We start from the raw sequence: 21,171 nt of genomic DNA on the forward strand, positions 1-21,171 counted from the left end.
CAGAGACACACAGAGGCATGCCTACAGAGAGTCAGCTGTTTAGTCCCTTCTATTTTTACAGATGCACTGACAAATATTTAGCAAGATTTCTAGAAGCCTCCAGCCCTGCCAATTTTAACGCGCATTTTTAAATGCAGCAGTAGACAGTGCCACCTAATGGCTATGCCTCAGTGATATTACATTGTAAACAAACTACTTTGGTCTTGCAATTAGATAAAAAAGAGTATCAGTTTATTTATCAAAATGCAATGACTTTATTTTAAAAAATATACTATTTTTAAATACATTCCAAAAAATAAAAAAAATAAAATAACAAGCCTTAACATTTTAAAAAGCAACTGAATTTAGCTATTTTAATGATAAATACAGACAATATGTAAAACAGATGTAATTGGGGAGATTAAAATCAAACAAAACGTTTATGTTGCACTAATATCTAGGTTTTATTTCTCTGTTTAAATGTATCTTTAACCAGAGCAAACTCAAACATGAGCTTAATCTGATACTTCAATCAAATATTTATACAGTATTACTATTAAATAATGCACATATACTTTCTTACAATCCTTGCCGTAGTGCAGTTAAGGTAAAACACCTTTTTTAAAGAAAAATTATTTCCAAGTTACACCTGCAAATTCCACTTCAATGTAAACCCTTTCTGCTTGTTTTTTAAAATAGTATTTTAAAATGCTAACTTGAAAGTGTATTTCATACTTAGCTACTAATGATGCAGTTGGAAAAAATTATTCAACACATTTTGAAAGTGATCCTAAGAAGATATAGCTTTCTATTTCAGAAGAAAACACTGCTTTGAAAACACAAAAAGGAGATATAACCATTTGGAGCTTCCTTATTTTCTGCTTCTGTAATCACAGCTCACAAAGCATTCTATGGCACAATGTTAAAGATACAGTATCTAAATACAGTACTGTGCAGTATGCCTAAACTAAATGTAGCATTAGATCCACTGCAAGTTGCATTTGGGGCCTCACTGAAATCAACATGAAAGGGTCAGCTTAATTCCACTGAGTTCACGGAGAATATAATCTGGATCTTGCTCTTTGGCATGTATGGGTCAGTTTGTTTTTTCACTTCAGCCTCTTGTGCCATAGATCAAAACAAGGCACAGCATGTAGTCGCACAAATGTCTGTCCGTTAAAAGAACACTCAAGGCAACCGTAGACGGTTTCTCTCCGGGAACTGCCCATTCCACACAGGGAACAAGGACCTTTGGGGATGTTGTTATTAAGCAAATTCACTCGTATATGAGCCCCTTCTCGGAAATAGCTTGCAGAGACGTCAGTCACGCTTGCTGCTTTTTCGTAGTAGTCTGCAAAAAGGTCATCTAAGTAATTATCTGGGTGAGCAATGATGTCCATTACCCTTTTGTCTGTAAAAAAAGAAAAAGAAAAATTGCTGAGTTCTAAGGAATCTGCTCAATGAAAGAAACAGAAATTGGGTTTTCTGTCCAGAGTCTACAGTAATCATTAGTAATCAATGTGCTATTATCTCACTGTGAGCTGTACATGCACGCACATCCCCCCAAGCATGCACGTCCCCTCCCACATACACACAGCCCCTCACACACACACACACACACACACACACACACACACACACACACACACACACACACACACACACACACACACACACACACGGCCCCTCCCATGTATGCATGGTCCCTCCCACAGCCCCTCCCATGAACACATGGCCCCTCCCACACATGCCAGACCACCACCACCCCGCACGCTAAACTGGTCAGTGGAGGCAAAAAGGGGACCACTGCTTTAGAGACCTTAAGTAATGAAAAGATTATGGTGCCTCCTATGAATACGCAGCAGGTCCCATGGCTTGAAAGAAAACATATAATGTACACATTGCAGGCATGAAAATTCAGTAACTGAATTGTATAGCATGTGGCAAAAAAGGGTCATTTATTGTATGCAAAATCATATGTACAGTCAAATTACTGGCTTTCAGCCAAATCTTCTGCTTTCAGACTTTGATTAATGTAAACAGATTTTGTCAGAATCTATAAACTGAAAAGCTCAAGTAAGAGTTTAAAAACCCTCTTTGGGGCACTTTTTATAATGGCTGTTATTTCTTTGGTTTGCACACATACAGCACAGAGGCCATGGGTCTAAAAGAACAGCAGCTCTTTTTATCTTTATCCTCACCCAACCTCCCCAAATACAGAAGGGGAAAAAAGCCACCAACCAAAACAGAAAACACGTGATGATAATGATCAATCCTTTCACTCAAAACATGAGTTTTCTCACTAGGTGAGTCTTTATCCTTTTTAGTTTTTACTGGTTCACACTCAGTCACTTTAGGGAGGGAGATGGTTTTCTTGGGGTTCTTGAGAGAGTGAGGGAGCCAAGGGATCTGGATGGATGGATGTGGTTTAAGGAGGGTGCATCCTTTGCACCAGGGTCCACGGTAAATCCAGCACTGGAAAAAAACAACTCTGTGGTGCCCCCTTCCCTTGTTGATGTCCTCAGCACATGCTTAGTTTGCTCAACTGCTAATCCAGGGCTGCAGCTGAGAGAGAAGGGCATTGTGTACTGTCTCTTTAAGAGGCAAGCTCAGAAGGCTCAAGGCTAGCAATCTTTATGGGAAGATGCAAACGAGTGCTGTCAGTTTGGCACTAGTAGGAAGAGAGTGACCTACACCACCTCCTCAATTTCAAGAGTACAGGGCAATCCCAGGCCTATTCAAGTAAGTGTTATGGTTGACAAACTGGATGTTCCCTGAAAGGTTTAATACAGAAATGCTTTATTAGCCTGGAAATGCTTATCCTTAGGATCTCTCGATAATGAGTTACTTGAATAATGCAACTAAAGCAAGATAAGGTGTAAATCTAACATGCAAAGTGTTATTTAACCCCAAATTCATTTGACATCCCACTGTAGCTTGTGGCCCTGATCCAGGTTTTATGCAAATATTCCTAAGTTTGCGAAGAATTTATCATGCAAACAAGCACAACCTCTTCTGAAGACCTGAGCATCCCTATCAATGTTTCAACCAAAACCTTATTGAACATGTATGTTTATATTAAACATATTTATATTAGTTTTTGAATCTGATTTGCATTAAGTTTTGATTGGGTTCACTTCACAGGGCACTCCCAGACCTTCAGTGGCTGGCTTTACAACTTTTTACTTTTATACCTATCCTAATACGAACTAATTAGTATCCCAAACTTGCTGCTACAAGGCACTATAACCAGGGCTGTAAACTGGTGCATTTACAGCAACAAGTACAACAGCAGTAAAGAGAAATGGGTGGAAGAAGATGGGAGACACCAGAGACAGAAAGAGAGTACCCAGGATGCAAGCAAGAAGCGGAGTGGGGATGGGAGATGCAAGCAGAGTTCAAAGGCAAGTGAAGTAGAGAAAGAAGGTGAGGCAGCGAAATTCGAAGACAGCAGAATTTTCATTTGTGAGGCACAAATATTCTCCAGGAAACAACCCTCTATTTTTAACATTCAGCCTAATTTTAACAGCTCACCTTCCACTGCCAGGAAACCAATTAGGCTCTGAGCATGAGGGGGTCTGGTATAATTAAAAATGGATGCACTTTGCCTTCTTTGAAATCCCTGCAATTACTTTCAGTTGTAGTGGTAAGAGCCATATATTGATCCCTCCAACACACCAACATCAATGTAATGTGATTGTTCTCAAGAGCTCTTAAAAATTTAACCTTGTACCTGAATCACATTTTCAGTGCAACCCTGAGGGTAGAGCCTGACCCTTGTGAGTCAAGATGCCCAATGCCTCCAGAGCTCTGGTGGGCTCTTCGTCATGGCAGACGGAAAGAAGAAGATGGGGCACTTATCCCTCTTCCTCTGGGGCTGGTTGGTTTGCTTATTCTTTCTCTCTCTCTATTGGGAATGATGGGCAAGAAATCATTTAGGCCAGCCCCTGCACCAGTCTAAATGGTCCCCGTTGTCAGAGGCCTGGTCAGGGAACAGGAGGCCATTAAATCATGTGGGTCCAAGGTTTCTGAAAATCCACCCACGCCACATGCCTGCTTGCCCCCTTTATCCTCTCCAGGTGTCAGGGAGTTGAGATCCAAATTTGGATCTAGTGCTCTGAGTCTGGAGTGCTGCCTCATCTTTCCTTAGAGACCTTGGAACACCTCCCTGGGGCTATAAAGTGACACTATAAATAAATCATCTCTCCAATTAATTAGCATGTAATAATGAATATCAAATAGCAATACTTCGAAAAAACAGTGTATTCCGTAATCTGGTTAGAGAAAATGATCTTGATGGCAGTTTTTCAAATCCACCTTTTGATTCTGGAGTGACGCAGAGCTCTAGAGGGGAAAATTACAAAGAATACTTGAATTAGTTGCATTCAGAAATAGCACAATATCAGAACCCTGTTAATGAAAAAAAATGTTCTATCAGTTGAATACACAACATTCAGTATTAACATAATTGTTAGGGTACCAGACTAAAACACAAGCATATGGAATCAGCAAGGGACAGTTTGCACTTAGAAGCATATTATTTAGCACAGTTTTGTTTGCTGGAGTGGAAATCCCAATAAAATCCCAATAAAAAGAAAAATAAACCCTTATTAGCTTGAATAGTAATGACAGGGACACAATGCAATGCAGTGGCCATAAACCTGTTAGGTAGCACAAGCGAACTGGTACGTTTCAGCTGGTTCCTTGCTGACAAATAAAGAGCCCCTCCTGCATTTCTCAGGGGTGTGTGAGAAACGGACTGAAACTTACCAATTTTCTTGGTTGCCCAAGAGAATTTCAGACAATTGCTATAGATCCAGAATTTATGCAACCCTGTTCATCTGATATAATGTACTTCTAGCACATCTCAGCTCACAGTTGGTTAAATAAACAAGCTATAATATATTGCGAGAGAAATTAGCAGGTAACACGGCATTATTACCTCCTACAATAGTCTCACATAGGCCAAAATTCTCTTGCATAAAATTATATCACATAAATAAACTATATGAGTGTTCACTGGAAGGACAGATCCTGAAGCTGAGGCTCCAATACTTTGGTCATCTCATGAGAAGAGAAGACTCCCTGGAAAACACCCTGATGTTGGGAAAGTGTGAGGGCAAGAGGAGAAGGAGATGACAGAGGATGAGATGGTTGGACAGTGTCACCAAAGCTACCAACATGAATCTGACCAAGGAGGCGGTGGAAGACAGGAGGGCCTGGCATGCTGTGGTCCATGGGGTCATGAAGAGTAAGACACGACTTAACGACTAAACAACAACAATGATTGCATCATCCAGCAAAGGGAACATATTTATTTATTTTAACTGGAAGCTCCCTATTCTTTTCTCTCAGGTTCCAATGTTCCCTTTTGCCCTGGGGAAGCCTTTGGGAGTCTCAGCGTATATCTGATCATTTGACAGGAACCTTTCAATGAATTTCAATTAAATATTCCAGTCACTAGATGATGATGTTACATTGTGTAACTTTACGCAAGAGGATTTCCATCCTGGAAACTTTCAGCAGCCCTGACAATAGCGGTGTGCAGATGGCCACTTGAAATTCTTCACCTTTTAGGGGCAGAAAATTTGGTGGTGGTGGGGAGAATTTCATTGAATTTCTCCAAGGAAAGACACAATTCTCCTGCAGCTTCTCAATGGTGGGCTTCATCATTAGCAGTATATGTTCTTTTTTTCTTCTCCTAAGGATTCTTGCACTATCAGTGCAAGGCACAAGAAATGAAATTGGCTTGGCAGCTGGGACATCACTTGGCTACCCCACAATGGCCTCTCATTCTATGGATATACACTGTGGGAAGGCAGTCATCCTGTTCCCTCCCACACGCACACCCAAAATGTGGGGAAGAAATTCTGTGAGTGGATTTCTTTTGCTGGGGGACTAGCAACAATTAAGATCTTTTAATTTCAAGAAAAATGTATTTTAAGCAATTTTGGTTCAGTATTGGTTGGCATTCTTTGAGACTGTCTCCGGAGACATTTTGGAGGGGTCACTATAGTCACATTGTGCCTTTAGGGCAGAAAAGAGGCTTATAATAGAAAGCCTTATCCGTAAACCTTGCACCAAGTAGGAGAAAAGGCTGTGGGCCTCTGAAGACACGAGACATGTGCCATAATTTGTATTCCAACTTCCCATGTCCTCCACCCCTTTGGCTTCTGTTTTTCCCTGCCTTCTCAAGCCTCTTTAGAATTTCATCTAGCGATATTTTTGGGCTTCCCATAAATATTTCAAAATGCCTGAGGATGATGCATTTGCCTTTTCTTTCTATTACGCATCTCTCTTTTGCCCAGAGAGCTCTCTGCTGGAATTTGCTAAACTCCCCCTTTTCCTGCAGCTTGAATTCTTATAGTTTGTTCCCAATTCCCAAGGGCATCCACTCTTTCCAAGTTCCAGCAGCAGAAACCTCTTAAGCCGAATGGTAGAGTAAGGCCATTCTAATAATTAGGTAGAGTGAGCGGGTTGCTTTGATCCCAGGAGAGCAGTGGCAGCCTCTTGTCTGTTAATCCAGGGCTGCAGATCGTGCCCTCTACCTGTCACTAGAAGGGCGGAATAGAAATGTAATAAATAAATGAATAAAACTACTGCAGTAAAAGCAGTTTACTTACCAAAATTACCATCCAAGCGAATATAAAGCTCAAATACGCTAAATGCAATTGTTGTATGCGCAGGAAAGACAATAGCTCTGTCGCGTCCTTTGTAATTATGGTCATCGATAATATGGAACTATTTTGGGAAGAAAAATATGACATCAGCATTTGCCTTGAAACTAAATGATGGTATGTGTGAAAATCCAGATTAAATGTTCAAAACGTAATACGTAATTTGTTTCCTTTTCTGGATAAATCAAGAGAAAGATCTCAGTGGTTTACAGCATTATTTTAAAAATGCCCCTCTAACTCAGATGCTGATTAAGTAAAGAACTTCCACATGTCCATCAGTACCTAAAAGGAACTCAGTCACTCATGGGACTTCCACTTAAGTTTAGCAGCAGGCTCACAGCTGTGAACAAATGCATGCACATGAACTGTTGTCTCCAGAAACATTTAAAAGGACAGAAGGCAAGAGTCAACTTATGGGTGCCTGGTAGCCTCCTTACCCAAAGGATATGAATGAACGACAACACAGATGGGACAGTGTACAAAATTGAATTAGGGGTATGACAAAAAATCCACAAAGTTTCCCATTCTTGGCCACCTTCCACATCTTCCCACGCTGGGACTCTCCACCAATACTTTCTCTTGCATCAGCAAGATTTATATTAATAGGACACAAACCAGTGTCAAGGTAGGCGCACATAAACCACAGATAAGCTGTTCATGGGACATGAGGAGTTTTACTGATCATGCTCACTTACCCTCATTGTGTCGCCTCTCACACCAGCATGCACAGATAGGGAACACTGCCGCGTTGTTCTGATACTCTCCATGACCACGCAAAGTACCGTCCTCTTACTGTCTCGTGACTGACGGACAAGGCAGTGGCCAAAATTAATTTTTCTAAAATAAAGAAGATAAACCCACAGGCTTGCATTGCTCCTACTTACACAACCCAAAAGCCACAGAACATTATGTTTGAAAAATACTCATGGACAATTTCAGAATTCATAAGCAAAGCGTATTCATAAACGGAGTGACAGTACAATAGTTAAAACTAGAACACCAACCTACTAGATAGTTCTCGGAGGAGTGTTGGTACCTCAACCTCATGTTTAGTTACAATGCCAAATGAAGCCTTTACTGCCAGGGAATCTGATCCAGCAACATTGACTCCAGAGCTCATAATGTGATTTCCTCGTCTTCCATTCAGGGCTACATCTGATTTGTCTTCATAATTCAGTAACTGGTAGGATGAAATACCTAAAGGGGAAAGGATCATAGAATCATAAGACAATGGATTTGGAAGTGACCTATAAAGCCATTGAGTCCAGCCCCCTGCTCAAGGCAGGAATTCAAGTCAAAGGAGATATTTGATTCAATTGTGTCTTAAATGCTTCCATCGCTGGAGAGTCCACCATCTCCCAGATTACTTATTGATTTTTTAAAAAAATGTCTAATGCTCCTCCTGCAGGTCAAAGTCAAGATACATCTCACCTGTGTTCACAGAACTGAAGCACAATCTGAAAATGGTACTTATCCGTTTAGATTCTGATTAGACTCACTCTGTGTTCTGGCCCAAGGCATTAATCTTGCATCCTGAGTCCATGTACGTCTGCTTTGAATTAAGTCTCACTGTGTTTGGAGAGGATTATTCCCAGTTATGTGTGAATAGGAACACAGCCCGAATTTCACTGTGATTTACTTCCTGCAGGATTGTCTGACTCATTTTACTTCACGTGGAAGGAAAGGAGGCTAAGAGCAAGTTGTCAATTTTTTAAAAGTGGACTGTATGCACATGTTGTCCCTTTGATGAGGAAAAGCTCTTCAATCTAGGGCCTGCTCTTCTTAGATGAATGCGGATGTGACACCCACCCACATGCCCTTCCTGCTTCTAGTTTTCTGCACTGCTTTCCATGCCTTGCCAAAGGTTACTCCAACCCTCCACAGCAGATGGAAAGGCATCAGAGGTTTTCAAGGGGGAAAGGGACAGCCCCACGTTGTTCCCCTCCAAAATTCTTCTAAGAGGTGCCTCCATTGAATCTAAAAAGCCTTTTTGGTAGTGAAAGGAAACCATGAGGTCGAGCCCATTAATGATTAATCACACAGAATAAGTTTATGCCTCATAGAAGAATTATGAAAAAAAATTCACCTCACATCTAACTTGACAATGGCTGCTCAAAGGCCAGCTAGAGAAAGCAGAACTCTCCTGGGAGATGTTCAGACCATCCGAGAGACACAGACGTGTCTGCAGAGAGAGGGTGTTCCAGAACTGGAAGGTAGTATTTCTGGTATAGCATATCCCGTTTCTCTTCACTGGGTTGAGTTCAGCTTTCAGAATTCAATTCAGAATGTTCCTTTCTGCACAAAAGTGGGTGGGTAGCATTTCTCTCTATTTCCTCCTTCCTCTGCACCCCATTGTTCCAGAACCCTCCAAAATAGATTTTGAGGGCCATCTGGGAGTGCAGGGGAGGGAAGTATCCAAGAATGTTGCAATTGCCTCCATTCTACAAATGGAATTCCTCTGCTGGATCAGAAGCCTGACACAAATAGTAGAAGCTTGCATCCAAGCTACTTGAAAGGCTCCATTTCCTCACAGCTTTAAGATATCTGGAGGAGGCCTTTCTCTCAGTCCCATTGGGTTCAGAGGGTCATTTAATGAGGACTCAGCAGAGGGTCTTTTCAGTGGTTGCTCCTAGAATGTGGAGCTTACTGGCAGAGTATGGAAATTTATGGCAAAAAAACCCTCCTAACTACAAAGTGCAAAATGTTAGGAACCTACAGAGCAGAATTAGCTCAAAATCTTCCCTAAGTAGACCACCCCTTATTGGGTTATTCTCCTCAACTAGTGTGTACTGTCTCAATAATTCATTCAGAGACACTGAAAAGAGAAAAAAATAAAAAGGTTTCCAATTTACTCCCAGCTCTTCATAGGTCAAAAACAAACAGCACTGTGTTCCAACTCCCCCAGCCAAAACCTCTTAAAGGCAACATATGAGGGTGCAATGATTCCAACAACTTTCATCCAGTCGAGGCTAGGATAGCTCCTCTCTTCAGTCCTTTTGCCAACAGACAAGACACTATCATGCTTTTGGCCACTCCTCTGGTTGCAGAGATTGATTTTCCAGGGGAGGCTGAACTTCTCTTTTCTTCTTTAAAACTCTTTTCGATGTATTTTATTTTTGACAGTTGGTCCTTTTAAATTAAGTCTAATAATCTTTCATAATATTGCCCGTTTGCCACAATTTTTAATATTTTAATTTATATATGGAGAACCACCTTCATCTCATTAAGTGGCGTTCTCCTTTGGGTCCCTGGATTGGAAGAAAGGCAAGATAGAAAGGAAAGGAAATTGGATAAGCAAAAATAAAGAAGAGCTTCAAATAACAAGTGCCAGACCATGAATACAGTTAAAAAATGTCTGAATCACCTGGTAGACTTCATATTAAACTACCTCAGTTCAAATATTCTAGAAAGGACATTTTGTTATTTAGTTGCTTTATTTGGTTATATGTCTTTCTAAGTGTATAACTAAAGTACAGTATATTCTTTCAAGTATAAGGAGATGAAAGGGTTCTACTGGTCATAATTACACTGTTATTTTGCCCTATTTGAAATATGCAATTTGTCACGGTGGAAAACACTGGTTATGTTACTTGTTGCAGGCCAAACAGATTTTAATTCTTCATCAAAGAAACTGCAAGGAATTGAACTGTCTGATATTAGAGCAACCAATAGTTCTTCATGACTAATGCAGAAACTTTAAATGTTTGTACATAATCTCAGAATCTCTATTACTAGAGATAAATATGTTTATTCTGAGATAAACATACTGTATTTGGGTTGAATCTGTTGGAGTTTCATTTACAACCTCACATGCTGTCTGTAGTTTGAATGTCTGGGAAGGACTTTTCTGAGCTGGGGCAATTGTCAATCTATCCAGCATTAACCAATTGTTACTTCTAGTCTTTGAATTCAAAGAGAGCCCTACCTCTCTGGTGAGTGTTCTAGCAATCTCTTTAGTCAGTTGGTGGCAGCTGTTTGTCTGCTGTTGATCTGTTCAGTTGGTTGCTAGTATATGTGCAGTAAAAAAAGCAGCATACAGAAGTCTGTAATTTCAAGCAAGTGTCAGTAAATACACATTTTTATCCTTTTTACTAATTTCTCAGAGTGAGATACTAAGACTTTAAGTGCCAGTTAATGAGAAAGAGTGGACTCTGGGAAACTTGTAGCTATTCTCCTCTGTGGATCTCTGTATTTTTACTGCATAGCAAGAGGGAATGTTACTGGAAATTCAAAACACTGCAACAGACTCTAGCCTAAGTCAAATCACACTCAGGTAGCCACTATAAACAATAGGACTTTAGTCAGTCATGTGACCAACATTTTACATTGATTAAAATGTGACTAAATTAGATTGATCCTTTGCCAAAAATAGCTTTCAGGATTGAAAAAGGGAAAGATGCAGCAATGTGATGTGGTTTTTTTTAAACAAGGTAATGAACATATCAGCAAGATGGAAGCTGGGGCCCTTCAAATGATGTTACATTCCAGTTCCCATCAGCCCTTACCAGTGTGGCCAACAATGGGAAAGTCTGGCACAGGTTCTGCATCCTTTAAATACATCAGAGCCATGTTCAGCAGGACAGTGTTGCGTACGGTTTGTGAAGCACTCTGCTTTCAAACAGGCCTCTGTACTCACAAAGACATGTAGGTGGGAATAGAGGATTTAAAAGGAGCAAGGGATGATATACCAGGGGGTTGGGAGTTAATATGGGTGGAAGACCCCTGCACCAGAAAGCACGAAAAGGTCCGGGTTCCCAGGGAGGAGGCAGACTATAGAAGAAGGAGAGGTTTGCCTCCACAACCCTCGACCCTCGTTTTGGGGAGAGTCGGAAGTGTGTGAGTGGCGCCGGAGGCTGAGAAAAGAAAAGGAAGCTGTGAAAAGGGAGGAGAGAAAAAGACGGGCATGGAGACTGGAGGAAGCCCGGCGGAGAGGGTTCCTGTCAGACCGTGGGCTCCCTTATGAGGAGAAGAGGACTCCTTCGATCCCAAGGGGAGAGATGAGGAGACTATACCATTACTAGACCCTGGGATGGACACTTTGAACTTGGAGGGCAGTAATCCCTTTACCAAAAGACCCTGGAATGACCCGTTCACCAAAGATGTTTGGACGCCCTCATGGGACCCATTGGTCACGAGAGACAATTTGAGAGTTGAGTCAGAGACAAATGATTTAATGTTTAATGTTCCAATAGAAACTAGTTTTGATTTTGCAACTCAAGAGCCTCCAATGTCTATGTTGAAACCAGAGGAGACCCCATTTGAACTCTCACATGTTATATTATATTACAAAGATTACACAAAATACTGAACCAAATGTTTAATCATAAAACAATTATCAGTGCAAACTCCTAAAATGTAGTAATAAATCTCCAGTCTCTTGCCAAATGTAATGTTTAAATTTAGGAGTGTAAATGCTTGTTTATATTTACTGTTTGTTTCCTCTTTCTTTATGATAGCTTAGACTATATTTTAAATATAAATTGCCATACAGTTTTGCATTTACTGCATTCACTTATACTTCCACACCAGAAAACAATATTTGTACAAGTTTTAAAGAGTTTGGAGGGGGGGATCCAAGATCTTACCAGCTGAAATTTCTTTTTCTCCCTGAAGGATGTCTTTTAGGCCAAATGGTGTTGAAATAAACTTTGATCGTCTGGAAAGGAAACAGCTTTTCTTCTTGATGACAAGACTGAGAGGCTGATATTTATCTGCTTCGCTGAGGCTGCGAACAGGAACTAATCGACCTCCATCACCAACCTGCTTAACAAAACTTTTGGTAGCAGCAGCAAACATATTACGCATGAATGATGAAAGATAATTTTCCCCCCTCAACTGCAGTTTTCAAGCCATATAGTCATCTTTCAAAGATCTGTTAACTGCTCTAAATTAATGGATAGAAGAGAAAAATGCTTCTTTCTTCTAAAGCTTATTACCTTTAACTGAAAGAGAAGTACTAACATTGTCTTAATCATCCAGCTTCTCTAGTGTATTATTCAAGGACTCCCTTTCATTGCTCAGCCACATTCAAAACAATTAATAATAAATTAACAAGGTAAACTGATAGGACAACATTCAGCTGTGCTACGGCTGTACCTTCCTATATTGCACTCCTTGCTTTCCCATCCCTTTTACATGACTTAAAAACAACAGCTCCTCTTTAATCACATATCACTAATGTTTGATTAGTATTTGCAGCCGAAAAGAAACAACCAATTAGTTTGATGCATCTGCAATAATCCCAGCGTGGTTTTCTTTTCTCTTCTGAAATTTATTATTTCTCTCAGCAGCTCACTTGTATAATTTTAAGGTGTCATAATTTTATTGTCTACACATACCGCCAAGACACAGTGAATACCATTTACCTGAATTTAGGTGAGAATTAGAAGCTAACTTCATTCACTGAAATGTTGTTGTAAACACAACACTTTAAAATGGGATCGTTTTTACCTCTGGCAAGCAGATTTTAAGCACATTATATGAATGACCTTAGGACCCTGATACTTTGGCAAGGTCTTCTGTTAACTTGAAAGCGGTGTGGTGAATTGTTTCCTAAATCTTGTACTCACCCCCATCCCTAAGTTACATGGGGCAGGATATGAAATGGCATCATTGCATTACTTTGGACTAAATGGGGTGTGTTGTAGCTCCATTGCTCTTCTGAAGAACCTGAGGTGGAAGTATACTGCCCACTTTCGTAGCCTGTTCTGGAAACCTTTGAACAATACACCCAACTAATAGCTCCAACTGGGAGAAAAAGCCACCTCATGCTCATCTGGACTGGCCTTTAGGAGGGGCCCAGTTGGCATGAGGAAGCTTTGACTATAGCTATGAGAGGGTAGCAGGTGTATCCATTACAGTGCCAGCAAAGAAAGTTCAGGCTTTTTTCTTTCTAAGACAAGAGAGAGGCTTCCACTCGCTCCCCACATAGCTGACTAGGACTGGGATGGCACATTGTAGATAACTTGCAGCAGGCAGCAGTGGCAGTGGGGGCGGCAGTGGTAGTCTCCCTGGCCCTTGAAGATGCCACTGTGCTCCCCAATTGCTGTCACCATCCCTCTCCACCACCTGCTTTATAAGCAAGCTCTGAGGAAGAGGAAGGCCTCACTTTCCTGGCTGACGTCTTGGTGCTCTTTAAAATGGTGACCAATGTGCACTATATTAAAATACAGCAAAGCCTCATGGCATAGTGGCTAAACTGCAGTACTGCAGTCAAAACTCTGCTCAGGTTCAGTCCCAGGTACCTGGCTCGAGGTTTACTCAACCTTCCATCCTTCTGAGGTTGGTAAACTGAGCACCCAACTTGTTGGGGAGGGGGCAATGTGTACCCTGCATACTTAAATTGTAAACTGCCCAGAGAGAGCTTTAAGAGCTATGGGGTGGTATATAAGCAGCATGCTTTGCACTGCATACATAATGCAAAGTGACAGAAATCACTTCTCCCTGACAGCAGCTTGAGGCAAAACTGTATTTCCAGCCCTGTCCCAACCTGACCACCTGAGAAAGGCTTTTAAAATTAGTCTAAGAACTGCATGATCCAGCTTAGTGAAAATGGTGGCTCACTTGACCTTATGCTTTATCTGTTGTTCAAACCCAGTTTTCTTCAGGTAGGGCTGAAAAGGCCTTCCTTCTGAAATCCATGAGAGACATTTTCATTCAGTGCAAAATCCTGCTTTGTGCAAAATCAGCACAAAGAATCATGGTTTAATCATGCAGAGCTTATATTGCAAGGCTTTTACAGTATTATAAAGCATTCTTTCCCAAGCCTAACTGTGCTCAACAAGGCTACCTTTAGGGGTGGCACAATCTGCAATATGAAACAGTGGACTTCCGTCAGTCTGGGCATTTTTACAATGTGTAGAGACTAAAATAAGAGAAGGTAATGTTTTTCACATGGAATGAGATCAGAGCTAGGAATTCCTGCTAGTACCATTCCCCTCCCCCTCCCCAGGAGATTGGGTAAAAACTGGTATGTTTCTGCTCTGTCACAGTTCTTAGAACCCTACATTTCTGAGTTACTTTCTATGGGCACTCCTTGTTTCCACATAGGACAAGATTTTAAAATGGCTTTGTAATGGAACCGAAAGTATGACGTCATTCCTGCATGTCAATCAGGGGATGGAGCAGGAGGGGCGGAGTCAGAATGACAGTTGGAACAGCTGGGTGAGACAGTTAAGGGGCTGGAATCAGAGAGAGAGAGAGAGAGGTTCAGGCAGAGTTAGGGACCAGAAGTTATTAAGAGAGTGCTAGGATTTAGGAATAGAAAAAGGGTCAAGGAAGAGAATTGAAAGAGTTAAAATATAGTGAACAAGCAGGAATGAATGTCTAAGTATAACAAGAGAAATATTGACATGATCTGATATATGTTAACACCTGATTTATTATACATGAACATATGAAACAGTTATATTTGATTCTCCTTATGATTTGTTCAATAATAAAAGAATATTTATTTTAAACCCTTGATTCCTGAAATTGTATGACCCTTTGGGGTGACAGCTCCTGAGTGTGTGGGATTTGATTTGGTATTAGTATAATACCTGGTGGCAGCGAAAAGGGCGTATCTACCTTTGTGGAGGGGGATCGCCACAGGCTTCTTTGATTAAAGTCTGGAAATCCTCTATGTATATACAAGGATATGCTTTCTTAGCTTAGTTTTAAAATCTCCCCCTCTGTGCTGATACTGAAATCACCAAAACAGTCAGAATAGCTGATATGAAATACAGCCTTCCCTGAATACATGAATTAGAGATGGGCACAAACTGGGAAATAGGTGGTTCGTGATGGTTCATGGCTACTCATGAACCACAAATCTATAACTTTTATGAATCCCCCCCCCCCCCTGGACCAAATGACTCAGTCTGTGGTTTGTTTTGCAGGCTCAGGCTAGGGGCAAGTGCACTGCCTGTCCATGCCTTCCGCTCCCATTGCCCCTGTTGCCTCCCTACCTTCTCTTAAAGCCTCTGCCACCACTGTACAACCATCCTGACTGGCAGCAGGTCCAGCTTCAAAGACCTAGGCCTCCTGCTTTTGCACATATGCCCACCTGTCTGCAAGGAGCTGGACCTGCTGTCTATGTGCATGTGCCCACTACTCAGCTGACAGGACGGCACATAGCACATCAATTATTATTTTAAACAGAACAAAAATCCACTTCCCTTGCCCTCTGCCAAGCAGGGAAGTGATTGATTTGCCAATGTCTGGAAACAGTTTGCTATTCCACCAACTGCAGGTGATGCTGTCCTTTCCCTTCAGCGTTGCCTGGGGGCCGTACTGCAATGGATGCAGGAGAACGGACTGAGGCTGAATCCGGATAAGACGGAAGTTCCGAGGGTGGGTGCCCCCGTGGTAGGTGGCTTGGGTGGCTCTCTCACATTTGGGGGGACCACCTTGGCCGCGAAGAGTGGGGTCTGCAGCCTTGGCATATATTTGGACACGACGCTCACCATGGAAACTCAGATGGCGTCGGTAGTCCGCACCGCATTTTTCCATCTTTAGCAGATTGCCCGGGTGCGACCCTATCTTGACATGGGGGCGCTCACTACCTTGGTGCATGCGCTCGTAATCTCAAGATTAGATCACTGTAACGCGCTCTACGTGGGGCTGCCTTTGAGGCTGACACGGAAACTTCAGGTGGTGCAGAATGCAGCGGCCAGGCTCCTTACAGAAGTGAGAAAATATCAACACATCTCTCCAATGCTGGCCGCATTGCATTGGCTGCCCATCTGTTTCCGTGTCAACTTCAAAGTTTTAATGCTTACTTATAAGGCTCTAAATGGTTTAGGACCTCGATATTTGGCGGAACGCCTCCTCCCACCAAGGTCTACCCGGATCACCCGCACGAGTCAGGAGGTGAGGCTGAGGAGCCTGACGCCGAGAGAGGCCCGGAAGGAGAAGACACGAAACTGGGCCTTCTCGGCGGTGGCTCCTCGCCTCTGGAACAATCTTCCAGAGGCGATGCTAGCTGCCCCCACGCTGGGCACCTTTAAAACCCAATTAAAAACATGGCTGTTTATTCAGGCCTTCCCTCCAGCCAACTCTTGATTTTTTCTTACTTTTCCTTTTTATCTTTACTGCTGTTCTTGTTTGATTATGATGTATTTGTCTATGTTTTATTATTTGATTTTATATTTGGAAGCCGCCTAGAGTGGTCCGGTGGGCCAGATAGGCAGGGTATAAATTAAATAAATAAATAAATAAATAAATAAATAAATAAATAAATAAATAAATAAATAAATAAATAATAAATAAATAAATAAATAAATAAATAAATAAATAAATAAATAAATAAATAAATAAATAAATAAGACAGGAGGGCCTGGTGTGCTCTGGTCCGTGGGGTCATGAAGAGTTGGACACGACTTAACGACTAAACAACAAAAGACCAGCCTTCCACATCATCAAATCAAAGAGGACAGTTCAGCCTGCCAACCTGGTCCCTTGGAGGGACAGAGGGCACAGGGGGCCTTTTGATGGCTTGCTCCTTCTTTTCTACTCTGCACAGGAAGGGATGAGGCAGATACAATAGATACACTGCCTCCCAAAGTTGGGTCAAATTCATGTTGGTTGCTTCGATGACACTGTCCAACCATCTCATCCTCTGTCATCCCCTTCTCCTCTTGCCTTCACACTTTCCTAACATCAAGGTCTTTTCCAAGGAGTCTTCTCATGAGATGGCCAAAGTATTGGAGCCTCAGCTTCAGGATCTGTCCTTCCAGTGAGCACTCAGGGTTGATTTCCTTCAGAACGGATAGGTTTGTTCTTGCAGTTGCCAATCCTCAAGCAATGCTAGATAGCATTCGCCCCTGGGCGGTGGGACATGCATTTTCTATTCTGGCACAGGACGTCGCAGATGCCTGTGAGATATGTTGTAAAAACAACCCTAACACCGGCCTTCGCCGGGGGCCCCTGGGAACCCAGCCCAAGGGCTTATATCCTGGATCTCGGTGGCAGGTAGATTTCACAGAAATGCGCCCCCATAGGGGCTACAAATATTGTTTAGTTTTTGTGGACTCCCTCACAGGATGGCCCGAAGCATTTCCCACCCGGACGGAACAGGCAAAAGAAGTGGTTCATTCCCTTCTCCATGATATCATCCCTAGACATGGAATCCCATGGGAGGGCATTTCTTCAGACAATGGGACACACTTTGTTGCGGGAATCGTTAAGGAAGTAGCAGCTTATCTTGCTATTGAGTGGAAATTCCATGCCGCATATCGGCCTCAGAGCAGCGGCCAAGCGGAGCGCTTGAACCAAACTTTGAAATCCCACCTTCGCAAATTAATGCAGGAAACAGGTCTCGGCTGGGTGGATATTCTCCCGCAAGCCCTTCTCCGTATTCGGATTTTGCCACGGGGAAAACTTGCCATCAGCCCGTACGAAGCCATGTACGGACGGCCCTTTGTCGTCACGTCCCACACTTCTGGTTCCTCCCCTTTGCCGCGACGGGGGGGGGGAATGATTTGCGTAACTATCTTTTGGGCATGACCCGACTTTTGCAGGAAAGCCACAGACGACTCCTCGAGAAGGCAATCGTTACTTTGGATCAGCCGTTGCACCCGTTCCTCCCCGGAGACTGGGTCTACACGAAGTCCTTATCTGATTCGCCGTTTTCTGAACGCTGGAACGGACCCCTCCAAGTCCTCCTGACTACGCCGTCGTGCGTGAAAGTCGAAGGTCACGCCTCCTGGATCCACTACACTCGAATCAAACGTGCCTCCCCGCCACAGGACTTTCTTCCTCCGCCTCCACGGCCGCATCCTTCCTCCCGGCCCCGCGATCGTTGGGCTGTAAAAGGTCTGGACGGTCTCCGCCTCGTCTTTCGCCGTCAGCCCCCACCGATCCCCCAGGACTAATTTGCTGTTGCCTTGCACTCTCTGGACCTTTTATTCCATGGCTCCCATTATTTTCTTTGTGTTGTCCTTTGTATGCTTCCCAAGGGGGGACCCCTTTGAGGATAATACGATGATCCGGCTGCACCAGGAGGTGGTCCGCCATGCCTCGCTGCCGGATTGTTGGATTTGCACCTTTTTCCCTCTCCACGGGAGAATTGGTCTCCCTTCATGGCCGGTTCCCTTGGACCTCCATGACTGGTACAACCGCTCTATCAACATTATTGAGGTAGGACCATCCACCATCCCCCCATTCTCTCTCCGGGGCACTCACCAACGGGCACCTATTTGTTTTAATCGTACCCTTGGCCACTCTCTCTCTTTGGGATCCTGGGACAATTGTTCCCTCACCTTCTTTTGGGATGGAACCACATGGATGCTCGAGGGTGATCCCGTCCCTTTCCTGGCTCACAACCCCAACAGCACACAGTTTACTCTCTATACCCTTTTCCTTCAATACCCCGACTCATTTCGGGGTCCTAAACCCCTCATTGTAGACACCCTTACCCTTCTCCAGGCCCAGAAACCCCTTCGCCTGGAATCGGGCTTCTGGTGGTTTTGCGGCCTCCGCGCCTTTAAGGTTCTCCCTGTGGGGTGGGAAGGCATTTGTACTATAGGTTTTCTCTGGCCTGGCGGAATGCATCCCCGGGAGGTCTCTGCCATCCGATATTCTTCCAGATCCACTCATAGGTCTCTTCGTTCCTTATCCAAACCCTGGAAGTGGTCCATAGGCACGCTCCTTGGGCGTGCCTTCCTCCCATCTCTTGGGGTAGCTCAAAATTATAAAGATATCCACATGTTAGCTGATTTTGTTTATAACACTTCTGTTGCCCTGGACACCCTGGAAAATGTCACGTCTGACATCCAAACCCGGTTACAAAATGAGATCCTCTCGGTCAAAAACATGGTCCTGCAACATCGCCTTGCTCTGGACATGGTGCTCATGCAACAGGGCGGTCTCTGTGCATATATTAACGAGACCTGTTGTGTATTTCACGATGAACAAAAAGGACTTGTCTTGGACCATAAGGATCTCGCTGCTTTGGTTCAAAAACACCAATTAGACCGCACTAGAACTTATGATGCCTTCAATGCTGAAAATTGGGAAAACTGGGATTGGTCTAAACTTACATCCTGGCTTCCCGACTTCTCTACGTTTAAAAATCTCATTATTGGAATTGTTCTCCTCGTGGTTACTGCCCTTTTGATTGGTATTTCGGCCAGAATTCTCTCTGTTACCTCCTCCCTCTGTCCCTCATGTCGACGCCGTCCCTGGCGCCCGGTCCCTCCGCCTGTTGTTGACGGTTTAAATTCCGCCATCTTATTGTTGTCAGAATTTAAAAAGGGGGGAGTGAAGGCTGCCCATTCTAGGGTTAACAAATAAGCATTTTATTATTATTATATCTCACTCCATGCACCGCTTTTATTCCCATTGCTTCTTCCACAACGCAGCAATTGTATTTAGTTTCAATACAACTTAATTATTGTAACGTCTTGCACATGAATACTTGTGTAACTTTATGTATCTGAATGTATCTGTATCCGAATGGGTCTGTATTAGAAACTGCTTTTACTGTAGACTGACCCTGATTTAGATCTCTTCTGACTCTTGCCACAATCACACCAGGGTGCTAACTTTACAAACACACCCTTGCATATCAAAACACATAGTGCCTCAATGGCCTTCTTTACAAACACACCCTTGCATATCAAAACACATAGTGCCTCAATGGCCTTCCATCTGCTAGCTGAGAGATATCGCCCCAAGGAACAGAACACAATACTTTCACTTCCCAAAACAACAGGCCTGCTCAGAGGGCAATTAAGGAGATAATTGGCACCCTTGGTATGCGTAGGGAGGAAGCTAAGGCACTTCCATCTTGACACCAAGGGAAAAGCTGTTACTTGAAGGCCACCATATACAATGCAACTATAAACAAAACGACAGAGATAAAACGAATATCTGGGTACTGTCAAATCAGACACATAGTCGCCATCTGAGTAATTCATAACCTTAAGGCCAAGGGGGCATGCGTATCATATGCACATTCAGGTGTAGCCAATAAGTCAGACCCACAGAACATTTAGGGCCAATGGGCATAGAGATCCAAAGTTTCGGGTTCAGGACACCAATCAGAATCTAACTGTTTACGGCCCTTTGTGTGTATCCCTATAAAACATCCATGCACCCGTGTTTCGGGGCTCTTCTCTGCTTTTAAGAGATTGGGCCCTAGCTGTGTAATTTAATAAATAATTGGCATTCTATACAGCTGGTTGTCTCGTGTCTTAGTCTGCTGCCTCTGCCGGAGAATTGCCTCGATTTTCGGGGTTAACACAGTCCAGGGGATTCTCAAGAGTCTCCTCCAGCACCACAATTCAAAGGCATCAATTCGTCGGCGGTCTGCTTTCATTATGGTCCAGCTCTCACTTCCATACATCACTACAGGAAAAAACATAGCTTTGACTATTCGGAGTTTTGTTGGCAAGGCGATGTCTCTGCTTTTTAAGATGCTGTCAAGGGTCCAAAAGTGACATGCCCCCCCACCCCACCCTGTGCACAGAGCCCCCCCTTAATATGTCCGCCTTTTTGGCTTTCTATGTATGTCCTCCTTTTCATACACATG

At 43.0% G+C, this 21,171-nt stretch overlaps 1 protein-coding gene across 2 annotated transcripts; it reads right to left on the reverse strand.

Annotated features, from left to right (window-relative positions):
* Positions 1-239: 239 nt before the first annotated feature.
* Positions 240-20,909, reverse strand: PJVK (pejvakin). Of its 2 annotated transcripts, XM_020804100.3 has the most exons (6): positions 12,242-20,909; positions 7,661-7,853; positions 7,352-7,493; positions 6,603-6,720; positions 4,228-4,323; positions 240-1,390 (listed from the first exon to the last, which is right to left on the reverse strand). In XM_020804100.3, the coding sequence occupies exons 1-6, from the start codon at positions 12,459-12,461 to the stop codon at positions 1,089-1,091; spliced, it is 1,071 nt and encodes a 356-aa protein (XP_020659759.3). In that variant the 5' UTR covers positions 12,462-20,909; the 3' UTR covers positions 240-1,088. The 2 variants fall into 2 exon arrangements, with proteins under 2 accessions (XP_020659759.3, XP_072836822.2); XM_072980721.2 differs by lacking the exon at positions 12,242-20,909 and having other exon boundaries at positions 7,665-7,799.
* Between the last annotated feature and the right edge of the window lie 262 nt (positions 20,910-21,171).

This window comes from Pogona vitticeps, chromosome 1, assembly GCF_051106095.1.
Source record: "Pogona vitticeps strain Pit_001003342236 chromosome 1, PviZW2.1, whole genome shotgun sequence".
Classification (NCBI taxonomy): Eukaryota; Metazoa; Chordata; class Lepidosauria; order Squamata; family Agamidae; genus Pogona; species Pogona vitticeps.